Here is a 15066-nt window from a genome sequence, read left to right as displayed (position 1 = left end):
GTCAGCAGTAACCTCAGGTTTCAACACACCCAAAGCAGCCTGATTGCAGTCTGAGATCTGATCACTCAGACCACATTCAGAGGCAGTCTGGGACGCGTGTGCCCACATTATTTTTGCTGTGTAAATGTGAGTCCATCCCGGGTCACATATGAAGGACCACCGACTCAGCTACATTGATTTGTTTGTAATCACCGCCACAATATTACCACTGATCAACACATATTACCGCCAACAGACACATAGTCAGACTGAGTAAAAACAGCATAATTTTGACTTCACAAACACTAACAGTGTCATTATTTGCATATGAATTGTGATCGGATCTCCCAGGAAAGATGTTAATACCAGGTCTGCAGGGTCGGAGTAGGAATCCCTGTTCCAGGACAGACAGACGAGCCGTGGTTGTATGTACAGAATAAAGCAACAAAACAGTATCAGGATGATAGCATTAGATAAACATTAATGCAGAATAAGTTTCAGGAGAACATCAAGCTACTTCAGGTAAGACGAATATATTAAGATAAGACCAGAGCGATAACGTGACTTCCTCTCCATCATGAAGACCTGGCCAGAGCACACAGACACACAAGACACAAAATAAGCACATCTTTCACACAGATAGAAAACAAACACACAGGGAGAGAGAGGCTGAGTCTTGAAACTGCTCTCAAATCCAATGAGGCGTGTGTTTCAATTTAGCATTACAGTTTGTAATGTTCTCTCACTGTTCACTCTACCACAGACTCATCACAGTTGTGTGTGTGCAAACCAAATATATCTTATTCCCAATTAGTTAAAATGGTTAAATGCCACCCAATAAGACAAGGTCATAATCAGATAATTTAAGGAGAAATAAAACAACGTGAGCTGCAGACTACAGACGGCACAACCACCAACGTCTTTATCAAAAAGTGGTGAGATTGTTCCACACCAGCTGCTGGTGAAGTTAGAAACATTTAAAACTACACACACTGCCCCAACAGTAAAAACAGGTGTCCTCAAACAAGACTCAAATCTTAAGGATTATAACTTGTTAATCTGATTTACTATAGTCACTCACCCAAAAACCTCAGATTAGTGAAATAGAGTTTCCTAACTGAACTATTATGATGCCTGTGTCTGATAAATTACAGTTGAGCAGTTGTGATTGGCCAGTTTGATTGAGAGCCTACCTGGTTGCTGGTCAGTGATTGGTCACTTGTAACTTTGGCTCAGGCGTAAGGCCTAAAGGAGGTAAAAGCTCTCTGAGCAGCATTCTAGTTTGTTTCATGCTGACAGTCTTTATAGGACCCTACAACATAATCTTTCACCATAATGTTTGTAGCTACATGATTCAGATATAATGTCATTATGTTGGTGCATTTTGTGAGCAGCTTTCCATGAAGATTCTCAGTCAAAGTTTATTTACCTGAGTTTCACCTCTGATGGAAAAGACTTCTTCAGTCCTAACTGACTGGGATATAACGTCCCGTGGGGTTGCTGACACCTTCTTATGGCACTTGGAAATTAGTAAACAACTAAACTTGTGTTTATGGGAAAACAAATGGCACCTGAAATAAAAGAAAATGGGAAATAAACAAATGCAGCTCATATCCTTGCATATCACTCCATTTGCTACTAAAGTTGCAGATTTTTGTTGTAGCTCCATGATGGCCGTGAAATGTGAACTAAAGCTCTAAAAGAGCACACATAGGTTTGTAGTTTTGACTTGTTATCCTGTTGAGGTGGAGGAAAGAGAAGAATACTCCTCATCCCATAGACATGAATCCTCCTGAGCGATTACTCACCTGACGGACAGCGATGACTCGGAGACGATAGAAACAATAACACTGCGTCTTCATTCGATGTTCACATAGAGCCTGCTAACAGCGAACGCCGCTCGCCACATCAAAACCCTCTCAGCTGCCGAGTGCTGCTGCCGCTGCATCACGTTTCGGTCTGATGGGTGAGGCTTTTCACCCCAACAGTGAGGACTTGAAATAGCTACAGCTGCAGAAATGACAGAATGGATTTAAAGGGAAACAGCTGAAGGACAGCGTGACCTTTCAGACAAGCTGAAAACCTGTAAAGTAACAAATTACATTCAACAGGAAAACTTTGTTCAAAAAAATCACCTGCAAGTTTACAAAGGTTTTCTGTCCCTCGGCTGTGAGATCAGTATCACCATCAATGAGTGACCCTTCTCAACCATCCAATTAAGATCTCTTAATCAGACATCCCATCTCCCAGTCCTCATCATCACCTCCCGTGTCCAGGCCCTGGGGGAAGACCCCTTTTATTCTAAGCGCTTAATTTCTAGGACTGCATCATAGCAATCTTCTTCCGACTGGGTTCTAAGTGCCTGTTCAAAATAAATGTTATTTCATTCAAATTTACAAACTTTCATTTGTATCTCTATAAGCCTCTCACAATCAAGATATATTTGTTGTCTTTCTTTCTGGAACTACACTTACTATAATGATTTGGGAATGTACTCAAGAAGTATAATGGGCATCAACCCCAACCATTTCCACCCACCATATATTGTTTTAAATTGTTATCATAAGGAAGAATGCTAAATTAATCAGTAATTATTAATATACTCATGGTTGTTCAGACACTCACTGGAAAAGCTCTGGAACATCCTATAAAATTTGACATTAATTCAAAAAGAGTGGGGCTACGACTCAGAGGAGAAAGAGTGGGATTTTTGACTCAAACTGCTCACTTCAGTGAGGGTTCACTAAAATAATATAAAGCTGAAAGAGAAGCTGCTACTATTAATGCTATTAAATAATTGGCCAGTTTTTTTCTGCCTTCTTCAATGGGGCCTAACTGATTTGGTGGGCAAGGAGGTTTCTACTGCATGTTTATTTTACATGCATGCATTTTATGTTATTCAGGTTTATATTATGATAGTTTGTGAAGGCAGGCGTCATTTTCCCCTCAACAACAGAGCTGCGGCAGCTAATTTGTTACTTATTTCGGCAACAAATGACAGTGACTCTTTTTATTAATGGTTGACTGAAATGTACTTTTTGTTATTCATCAGCTGGTTGCTCCTGTTAGACTACCAGATATTTATAGATATTTTAGAAGAGTAAAACTTAGTCTTGGACATATTACCCACAGTAGATTTATGAGAAATTATGTCCAATTGTGATATCACTTACTTTTTTGTTTTGGGTCCAAATATTCTTGTTAGATCATTGGATTTGGTTCATGGGCAGTTATTTGCCTGCGGCTCTATAGGGTCCAGGGGGCAGTTGGTTGCAGACTTGTGCTGCCAGCTTTGGTTCAAACTTGGCACACATGGTATATACAAAACAGAATTTACCTTTACAGCTAATCTTAGATTCGTAAACAATAGATTGTGAAATCAAGTGCTTCACATGCGCAAAAAAGTGGCTTTGTATATGAAACTTAAATTTGCTTTAAAATAAGTGCTCATACTTGTTTCTAGTCCAACATCTCTCGGGTGGTGTCTATCGGCTTTAAACAAAAACGTGTGATCTCCACAGTGGAATCCACCCCTCACCTGAATCCTCTGGGGGATTTGTTGTAAACACACCTGAGGGGAGAATCTCCCGCTGCCATTTTCATGTGTGAAAATAAACCTCTGGAGAAAGTCCTGACCCAATTCTTCACCGAAGGTAATTTCTAAAAACGACTAAAGTTAGGTTGATGGAGAGCAGAGGCTGACATTTACACGTGTTGGAGGTGGTTGACCAATAACAAAAGAATGGGCCAACTGGCCAAGTGGGCTTCATCAGGGCATGGCTCTTAAAGGTTCAGTGTGTAGAATCTAGAAGTGAAGTTACATGTTGCAGCTGAACCCCTCAACCGACCATACCCTTCTAAATATTTCAAAAGGTGTTTAGTTTGTCCAGTCTAGGCTACTGTAAAAAACATGGCGGCCTCCATGAGATGACCACCTCCTGATGTAAATATAAAGTGTTTAAATATAAATGGCCAATTCTAGGGTAAAGAAAACAACAATTTCTACAAGTTAGATGAAACACACTAGTGAAAACAACTAGGATTATTTTATATTCAATTGCCAATAGATCCCTTTCACCTAAATCTTACAGACTGGACCTTTAACGAATTAGGGGATACAACCAAACCCTTTGTAGACAGAGACAGTAAAGAGGAGCTGCAGCAATTGAAATGAGGAAAATTACGTTTTCTGAACATTAGAGCTCATAAACGTTTTTTCAATTAATAACCAAACTTAAAATTATTGACCTGGAAATTACTACATAGGTGCTTTTATACATTCACAAATAATATGGGAGAAGGCAATTATCTAAGTTAGTTACTCCACACGTTCTTCAGTGGTTTTCCCTTAGTAAAACTTCGATGGAATTCTTGAGTGAGCAAGGAATACAAATATTAAGATGAAACAGAGGACCCATTCACATTGAAGACGCTGACAATGATTTCAACTTGGAAAGACTTCAAGATTAGAGAGTTTTGATGTTAACTTCTGATGTGCTGTATAGATAAACATGTGGTATCTGCAGCATAATTTATACGTCATGTCCTGTTCTCTTGCTGCTACACACTGAGACTGCTGTGGTGTACAGACATTTTCCAGAGTTTGTCTTAAAATGGCCTTTGTCTCCTTTAAAGACAAGTTGTGTGGTGTAGTTGCACTAGATACACATTTATGGCCTCCTGTGAGAGTCTGCTTGGATACCTGTATTGCAGCTGAGGAACTTGGTGTGTGCAGGAGAGTCAGTGTTTTGTTGAAGCCCCTTCTGTCAGTGTGTCAGCCCTACAAATCATGCTAAGCTGCAACTACAGCAGAGTTATGGATGGGGCCCTGTCGCGTGTTTACCACCACTGCAAAGAAATAAATGGCGTACATGTAAAACTTTCTTTCCTGGCTTTTATCTGACTTGTCAGTGTCAGTGCAGTGAGGGTAGCAACTGGTTTAACAGACAGGGATTACCAATGTGCAAAATAGCCTCAGTTTTGCTTATTACGTAAAGGTTATAGAGAGGCAAGAGGATTCATCTGTGTCATAGATTAACATTCATATAGAAACCAGTTATGTTTGTAAAGAAAATGCTGTTTTTCACGTACTATGAATTTTGCTGGGAAAAGTATGGCCTGTCTCGAGATCATATTCCAACAAACCTCTATGTGATTGTATGTAAACTCTCAAAAGTCGAAGTAGGTCACCACTTTTATCTTGCCGGTCATATCACACCTTGACGTGCTCTATCCGCATCAATATCCTCTTTGTTAAGATCTTATTGGACAAGAAAAACGTCCCTACTTGCCTGCTTCCAGGTACTCGCCTGCTGGAAAAGGGTTCACTTTATGACCAAAACAACCAACTACCCAATCAGAAGCGATGTTGAACTGTTGGATAAGTGTGTGCTTCTTAGAAAAGACTCGTCTTTAGACACCCGCTGTTGTTGTTGTGGATGAGGATGTCTCTGACCCTGCTGGCCCCCGTCTCACAGAACTGATCCCTCTCTTTTCTCTGCTCTGAGGTCCTGGTTGTTGTCGGCCCAGTCATCTGTGGAGAGGGAACAGTCCATGGCTCTATTGATGATAGTTAATTAGTATGCAGGGGGGGGTTTTGCTGTCAATACAGCAACCAAATATCCCCCCTCCAAAGACACAAGGGAAAGAGCACAACCAAGCCAAACCGAATAGGAGCAGGGGGGGTAGCAAAATTATTGCGCCGTCACGACAAAGAAATGTGGTGATTTTGATGATTCATTTTCCAGCTGCCTTGGTCCCTGACATTGTTACAAAAAAACCCAGGGAGGTTTAATTGTTACTTGAAAATGTTTTTACAATTTTATAGTTTAATGGGCCATTGAAGAGGATTCAGATGTTTTCAATTTCAGTTGTAGAGATTCCAAAGGGTTTTAGGTCTTATAAGATGAGTCGACACATGGTTGATGATTACGTTGGTGCTTGGATCCATACTACTCCATAGGGCTGGGCAATTAACCCGAAAATGTATCGAAACTGAAATGTATAAACTCTCACCGACCTAATTTTGCTAATGTTGGTTAATTTGGTTTAGTCTTTCACCAATGAATGCATTCATGAACTGTCAGGTTTCAGCTACGTTCCGTTCCATATCACCCTGCCCCGTGGCCTCCCTCCTCACTCCCCCTCTGACCTGCGCTCACTCTACACCTCAACAAAAATCACTAATCAGATGTTTTTAGGACAGGTACAGTACTTGAAGTTTACTTAGTGTATGTTTGATTCACTCTAGAGTTTATAAGACGCGTATTTCAACACATTGAAAAAAAATCACAAATTTTGCCAGCACGCAATTTAAATACCTCACAGAAAATACGAGGGGTAACGTAGACACTGCCAGAATGATCCTGATTTATGATCTGACGGAGACGAGCAGACACGCAAACATGTGCAAACTAATCGCTCATTAATCCTGATTGAGGTAAAAGTTTGGAATATTGACTTGAAGTCATATTGCCCAGCCCTACTACATCAGCAGAATAGAACCCTCGTCCAGTAAAGATTAGGAGGGACATAGATTTGGTTTCAAAGCATTTAAAAGAAGTTCACCTGTGAGATACACCTCCATTCTTTTATTTATCTTCTGACCACTCAGTGGTTTCATAAAGTCACACAAAGCATCTCAACCTGCATCAGTTTATGAGCAAGACCCTTAAACAACTAACAAGTGCACAATCAGAAATGCTGTCGCTATTTGTTAACTTTCAAACCAAAGGTATTAAAAGTGATTTAAACAGTAACAGAAACGTATATTGAAACATTGTGTCTGTGTGTGCATATCAAACCTAGTCATGGAATGTATTACATTTACATGATTTACCTTCTTGCGTCCCTCAGGTCAGCTGGCGGCGGGGACCTGTGAGATTGTGACTCTGGACAGGGACAGCAGCCAACCGAGGAGGACCATCGCACGACAGACGGCCCGCTGCGCCTGCAGGAAGGGGCAGATCGCCGGGACGACACGAGCCAGACCGGCCTGTGTCGAGGGTAAGATGCTCAGTGTCCTCTAATAACTGATTGTTGGAGACTCCTAGAAACAACAAGTGTCACATTTTGAGATCTTGAGATTGGCTAGGGGAATGTCATCAACTTTGGTACAAACATTCACTTTGACTCAAAGATTAACTGATTACATTTTGGTGGCCAAAGGTCAAAAGGTCAAGGCTACATGACCTTGCATTGTTTTGAACTCAATAAATCAGGAGTGCCTAAAGGGAATTTCATCACATCTGGCACTAATATTCACTTGGATTCAAGGATGACCTGAATAGAATTTGGTGGCCAAATGTAAAAGGTCAAGGTCACTATAACCTCCCAAAGCGCATGTCTTGCATTGTGAATGCAACCCCTGAAAAAGCTTAGGCACAAACATTGACTTGAGCTTGTATTCGATCTTAGAAGTTAAATGTCAAAGGTCAGGGTCACTGTGAACTCACATAGTATGTTAATGTTTTTCTTAAACATTCTATCTTATTCCACTGGGGCGCAAAGATGAACTGATTTTGGTACCTAGAGGTCAAAGGTCAAGGTCACAGTGACCTTATTTACTGTGAATGTGACATATTTATAACTGGTGAGTCTGGAACTTGGAACCCAAAAGCATAACTCTGAACACAGTCTGAGATTTCCAAAAACAGTGGTCGTTTTATTCCAATCCAGTTCGGTACACAGAGGCAAAGAGACAGTCAAGTACACAAGTGAGAAGTTACCTAAAGGAAAAGAGACAAGCAAGAGTGTCATAGTAAAAAGGAAGTGACATATAAAATGAAGTACTGTGTGTGTGTGTGTGTGTGTGTGTGTGACAATATTATTGATTAGATTTCAGTGTCAATGTGTTTTGGGGCTTTTGAATGTGATATCTCAAGACCTCTTGAAGGAATTTCTTCAACTTTTGATCACTTGTCACTTGGACTTAAAGATGAAGCGATTATTTTTAGATGTCAAAGTGAAAGGTTACAGTGACCTTTATATGAATCTGGAACAAAAGTATGCAGAAATATATACACAGAAACTGCACTGATTGACGGTGGCATACAACTGCAGTTATTCTCTTTATTCCTGCCTCTGTTTGCATTACACACTGACTCTCCTATCTTGCTATATATATATATATAAAATAACAGCATACAAGTGTTTTTTCCAAAGTTTCTGATTCTTTACATGTTTACAAAGACAAGCTGGATTGTTTCTCCACCAAGGGGTTTTCAAACTATGAAGTGCAAAAGGAGAGTAAAGGGGGCAGTTGTGGGGGAGATGTGAGGTGTACAGTGGGTACGGAAAGTATTCAGACCCCTTTACATTTTTCACTCTTTGTTTCATTGCAGCCATTTGCTAAAATCAAAAAGTTCATTTTATTTCTCATTAATGTGCACTCAGCACCCAATCTTGATGAAAAAAACAGAAATTTTGAAATTTTAGCAAATTTATTAAAAAAGAAAAACTGAAATATCACATGGTTATAAGTATTCAGACCCTTTGCTGAGTATTGAGTAGAAGCACCCTTTTGAGCTAGTACAGCCATGAGTCTTCTTGGGAATGATGCAACAAGTTTTTCACACCTGGATTTGGGGATCCTCTGCCATTCTTCCTTGCAGATTCTCTCCAGTTCCGTCAGGTTGGATGGTGAACGTTTGTGGACAGCCATTCTCAGGTCTCTCCAGAGATGCTCATTGGATTTAGGTCAGGGCTCGGGCTGGGCCAGTCAAGAATGGTCACAGAGTTGTTCCGAAGCCACTCCTTTGTTATTTTAGCTGTGTGCTTAGGGTCATTGTCTTGTTGGAAGGTGAACCTTCGGCCCAGTCTGAGGTCCAGTGCACTTTGGAAGAGGTTTTCTTCCAGGATATCTCTGTACTTGGCCGCATTCATCTTTCCTTCAATTGCAACCAGTCGTCCTGTCCCTGTAGCTGAAAAACACCCCCATAGCATGATGATGCCACCACCATGTTTCGCTGTTGGGATTGTATTGGACAGGTGATGAGCAGTGCCTGGTTTTCTCCACACATATCACTTAGTATTAATGCCAAAAAGTTCAATCTTGGTCTCATCAGACGAGAGAATCTTATTTCTCGTAGTCTGGGAGTCCTTCATGTGTTTTTTGGCAAACTCAAGGCTTTCATATGTCTTGTACCGAGGAGAGGCTTCCGTCGGGCCATTCTGCCATAAAGCCCCGACTGGTGGAGGGCTGCAGTGATAGTTGACTTTGTGGAACTTTCTCCCATCTCCCTACTGCATCTCTGAAGCTCAGCCACAGTGATCTTTGGGTTCTTCTTTACCTCTCTCACCAAAGCTCTTATCCCACGATTGCTCAGTTTGGCTGGACGGCCAGGTCTAGGAAGAGTTCTGGTCGTCCCAAACTTCTTCCATTTAAGGATTATGGAGGCCACTGTGCTCTTAGGAACCTTGAGTGCTGCAGAAATTCTTTTGTAACCTTGGCCAGATCTGTGCCTTGCCACAATTCTATCTCTGAGCTCCTTGGGCAGTTCCTTCGACCTCATGATTCTCATTTGCTCTGACATGCACTGTGAGCTGTAAGGTCTTATATAGAAAGGTGTGTGCCTTTACTAATCAAGTCCATCAGTATAATTAAACACAGCTGGACTCCAGTGAAGGAGTAGAACCATCTCAAGGAGGATCAGAAGAAATGGACAGCATGTGAGTTCAATATGAGTGTCACAGCAAAGGGTCTGAATACTTATGACCATGTGATATTTCAGTTTTTCTTTTTTAATAAATTTGCGAAAATTTCGTTTTTTTCTGTCAAGATGAGGTGCTGATTGTACATTAATGAGAAATAAAATAAACTTTTTTTGATTTTAGCAAATGGCTGCAATGAAACAAAGAGTGGAAAATTTAAAGGGGTCTGAATACTTTCCGTACACCGTGCAGAAATAACTGTAATCAGTTAGTAACTTTTTCCCACATATTACACAGAGTGCACCAAGGTTGGTACCCAGTTCACTTGACTCCTGATAGTCAGACACATACGCAGCCAAAATACACTCCAGATCTTGGCAGAGAATTCCCACATTTTAAAGTTATTCTGAGTGTTGGAGTTATATATGTGTGTAAAATTCAAACAGCAACTACTAATAGCTAGTTCAGTATGGTTAATATTCTGTTTCAAAACTGACAGAATTATTATCTACTTAATGAAAACAGAGCAAAGAAAAGGAAATACTCTTTAACATACATTAACAGGAACTGTTTTCGTGGCAGTGTCAGTCAGTAGCTTTTTTCTTCAAATAAGTTAGAACAAGAATGTATGCGCATTCTTTTCCGAGGCTAAATGGATTGCGTAGGATTCCTACTAAAAGTGTGCGTACGCACAAAAGCCGGAAATGGCGTTGGCCAAAGCTAATTCCGATTTATAAAACTGTGCGTACGCACACCTGAACGCAATGTTCACAGTCCACTTGGGAACATTCGTACGTGGATCTGCCTCCAAATCCGCCCTCCACACGCCCACCGTCAACCATGAATGGTCAATGCAAAGCACGGCACGAACATTAAATGATGCCGCTGACCAATGGGTTTCCATCGTGAGTCCTGACGGAGGCACGGCATCAAGCGATGTGAAGAGGAAGTGAAACTTTCTGACACTGACATCGAGGTGTTCGTTAGTGAGGTGAAGAGCGATTTTATGGAACAGCAGTGATGTCACTAATAAAGAAAATGCCCAAATGTCCTTCCATTCGCATGCACACATCGAGCAGATCCCCGCACCACTGTCACGGCAGTATTTATTTAATTAGAGAATCGGACCGATTCCCCCTCATCTGTGGGTCCTTACCTTCACTCTGGGATATTATTTGCAGGGTTCATACACATTTTGACCAGTGGATTTCCATGACTTTTCCATGACTTTTCCATGACTTTAAACCAAATTTCCATGACTGAACATTTTGTGAAATCTCGGTGTATTCGCGAAAAAGTGACAATTTAGTATTCAAACTAACAATGAGAATTCCAAGGCATACAGTATACTTTAAATTACACAAACCCAAGTATGCCTGCTTATATTTTAGCGTATTTCTTTAAAAGTATATGAATTATTTAAAACTCAGCGTAAATGAACTAGGGATGGGCATTCAATTAAATGGTCTTAATCGATCGTTGGGAGAATTAACGATCGATTTTCGATTAATCATTAATATTTTCATATTAATATTCACTATTTATAGGCTATATTAAAACGCAGTGAAAATAGAAAAAACAAAGCGCGTTTCCTCATTGAGATCTTTATTCGAAGATGAACAACTCTTGTGGCAGTTAAACGGGATCTGTTCACTGGTAACACTTGAAAATATGCGCTGCTGTACTCTAAACTAAGCCCCGTTTGGAGCTTAGCTGAATTTGACTGTTCTCGCCCTCTCAGTCAAGTTATTGTCACGCCCTAACTCCCGGAACCCCTGACACAGACCCGGGTCTGTCCGGGTTCCCCTCCAGGTGGACTGACGGTCCGTGTGCGGACATGAAACCGAGCAGCGCAGGTTAGCTTCGGGCTGCTTTCTCCAAATGCTAACATCCTCGCTGTGCTGCGTTCAAGGCAACTCGGATATTCCGACGTCCTGCCACATAGCGAACATGCAATAGTTTTCATCCATGAAAAAATAATGTCATCGACGAAACTCATCTTCTATTAATTATGTCCATCCCTAAAATGAACAACATGAAAATATTAGTATAACAAAATTCCATGACTTTTCCAAAACTTTTGGGAGATTATTTTTTTCCATGACTTTTCCAGGCCTGGAAAAATACATTTTAAAATTCCATGACTTTTCCAGGTTTTCCTTGACCGTACGAACCCTGTATTTGGAAAATGTCTTCAGTTTTTATAAGTGATCTCCTGTGCGCTCTGTGCTCCGTGCGCTCCGTGCGCTCTGTGGCACGGTCACGTTCACTGCAGTGAAAAGAAGTACTGAAGATATTATAGAATATATTATTAAAGACTATTAATGACTCGGCTCTGTAACTCCACTGTTAAATAGAATATTAACGTAATTAGCTGTAAGTTGTTTTATATATTTTTTTATTAAAAGGCTCCTCCGGTGGAGCAGATATGTCGCGCGAGCAAAACTAAGATGTTGGTTTTAATGTAAATGATGAAGTGGATCAATAATCTGCTTCAATTCAACACCTCATGTCTGCATCGCCACTTTCCCGTCTCCAAAACATTCGTACGCATGGGTCAGAGTTTGCTTAGAAATACGCAAATTTTCCCATCAAGTTCGTTTTTATAAATCCCAACTTTGGCGTGAGCAGTGGCATACGCACGTTTCAGGCCCCGTTTTGTGCGTACGCAACGGTTATAAATCCGACCCGCTGAGATATACGCACGTCTTCCCGCCAAGTTCGTTTTTATAAATCCCAACTTTGGCGTGAGCAGTGGCATACGCACGTTTCAGGCCCCGTTTTGTGCGTACACAACGGTTATAAATCCGACCCCTGGACTGTGAGGTTCAGAAAGCCGCAGCCCAGATGGGAACAGCCCAATGTTTCATTGCATTTCATCACCAGCTGTCTCTCACTTTCCCCTTCTTATTCTGTCTCTGTTTCTGCCATCTGGAGAAGATGTAAACAGCTGGAGGGATTGGGTCTACTCTGCATGGATTTACAGGCACTCCTGGTGATTTTCAGTGACTGTGAACAGTTGTTTCGCTGAGTTCAAGATCCTCAGGAGTCCACCCTGCTGCTGTCTCTTCAATAAAGCTTCACTTGAGAGATTTGGGCTGAGTGAGATTTGACCAAGATATTTTCAAATAATCAGTATCAAAATTGTATCTTGTTTACCAGCGGAACACTGATGTATTGGTGTCTGGCTTGTTTTATAACAACATATTGGGCTCTGATTATGGGGCGTGTTTCAACCGAACCAGGAAATAAAATTCCTCTTCGCTCAATTGGATAGACCTACAACCAATCAGAGCAACGTAGTATGTGATGTATGTAAAGCGACGCATAGTTGTTGTCAACAGAACTCAACTGCACGCACGCTGGAATAAGTAGAAAAAGATCAGTAAAACGATTTTTGCCGGGGTTGTAAAAATAATTTAAGGATACACAGAGAGCTTACCAACACGATCAGCATTTTTGAGAGAAACATTTAATGTAACAGCCCCCCCCCCCCCCCCCCCCCCAAACATGACGCAGAGTTTCTCTACTGATGGCACACGGCTCTTTATTGTTCACTTCATCGTAGCCGTAAATACACCGTAAAACTGGAATGACATTAAGTATAAGATATTTTAATCCATAAAACCAAACACAAACGTTAAAATACAATAAACAAACAAATCACCACGAGAAAAGTCTGATGCGTTAACGTGACAGCGACTCCCGTTCCGCGCTACCTGCAGCAAGTAAATGGGACCAGCTTCCTTACCTTGTTCCGCTGGCGAGGGGTGTTAAACTATAGTTTTTGAGAAATGCCGCACAGCCCGCGTCCGGTCGTTGTTCCTGCTCCTATCCTTGTGCCGGCGCTGTACGGCAGGTGTCTTATTGCACTGGTCCGCAAGCGAGGCATCTGGTGCGTCTATTAACATGGTCCGCTCCTTAAACTGCAGGTATTTATGCGAGGGGAGTCGCTACGTGTAAAACAAAATAAGCCCAACACAAAATAACAGAATAAAACAGTATGCATAAAGTGGCAGGTGTAGCATTGAGTTACAGTAAAGGTGAATGCACGTACGAACAAGTTCTCCGTTTAGGATTACAGCTCCACAACACATCAAACAAATCGTATCGCATTTGTCGGTCTTGTAAGAACTTAATAACGCGGTTGGAACGCGACATTCCCGTGTCCCATCTTCTTTGCGACTATCGGGGAGCTGATATATTAAACTTGTTCCGAATCCCGTAGGAAGGACGGCAAAAACATCTTTGCGATCTACAAATGCCTTGATCGCGTTTCTCTGTTCCTCTTTCAAAATTAATGCGCTGTCGATATCTTCTAAAACAGACTCAATGGCAGCATCTACACATCTCAGCTCTCCAGCGGCGGGCATGTTTGTGGAAAACAAAGTCGACCGCTCTTTGATGACGTAGTTGATTACGTTACCGTTGATCTTCTGTCCATCATCGTATAAAGCCCGCCCTGACAATCTGATTGGTCCGGTTTCTGTAGATGAAGCACATTATCTGCAGAGCAACATGTTAAAGATTGTTTTGTTAAATCGGATCAGTTAAAGTTGTTGTGTGGTTGGATCCAAACAGATTAAAGGTTGTGGTTGGATCCGAACAGGTTAAAACTGTTGGATTTGAACAGGTTCAAGTGTGTGTGGTTGGATCTGAACAGGTTAAAAGTTGTGTTTGTTGTCTGTCCTGTCTCTCCTGCCTTAGGATGATATTTTCAACAGCATACTTAGTTGGAAAACATGGCTAATTGCCATGACCTGTTTTCTGAGCTCAGAGACTCAACAGCAGCATTCTGTTTTATATTTCCCTACAGTCTAAAACCTTCTTTAACTCTAAGTTACCTATAGTTTAGGTTATAGAAAGCCTTTTGGTTTGTCTTCTTGGTTGAAAGACATTACATTTTCCTTGGATCCGTCTTCCAGCTCCACGACTCTGACATTTTCAATCTAAATTCCATCAGCAGCTTCTGGTCAACCACTGCAGTGCAATGATGAACCGTTAAGGTACATTGTACAACTAAAAACATGTGGACACCTGAACATTCCAGCCATGCAGGATAGTTGGCACTTGTATTTCAAAAATATAGTGAAACTTACATCACAGAGCCTGAATATGAGTTTTAAGTGAAAAATCATTGTGGATGGAAAATGTACTTTCTAAGGTATTTGGAGCAAACTTTGGCTTTCATCTATGTCTCAGTGTGACCTTTACAGAGCTGCATGTCGGTATGAATGTCATTTTGGGTTTGCTGTTACAATCTGCTGGAACACAAACTCTAAAGTCTCATGAATGTTTCAGGGTGGAACACAAAAATGTAGTGTCACAAGGCCAAAGTAAACAAAACATCTTCATGCAACCACATCACATGACCTGTACACAGAGGTGGGAAAACTTGTCAAATTATTTATTTGCATTGTAAAAAAGCTTATTTCA

General features: G+C 41.1%; 1 protein-coding gene across 1 annotated transcript in view; it reads left to right on the top strand.

The window, feature by feature from the left end:
• The window catches only part of LOC128444797 (chemokine-like protein TAFA-5), a 60294-nt gene that overhangs the window by 13733 nt on the left and 31495 nt on the right, over positions 1-15066 (top strand). Inside the window, exon 2 of the mRNA XM_053427453.1 lies at positions 6835-6984. Coding sequence (XP_053283428.1) covers positions 6835-6984 — 150 coding nt within the window. The remainder of the gene's footprint in view (positions 1-6834; positions 6985-15066) is intronic.

The sequence above is a fragment of the Pleuronectes platessa genome, chromosome 7 (genome assembly GCF_947347685.1).
Source record: "Pleuronectes platessa chromosome 7, fPlePla1.1, whole genome shotgun sequence".
Lineage (NCBI taxonomy): Eukaryota > Metazoa > Chordata > Actinopteri > Pleuronectiformes > Pleuronectidae > Pleuronectes > Pleuronectes platessa.
This window is presented reverse-complemented; position numbering and strand designations above follow the sequence as displayed.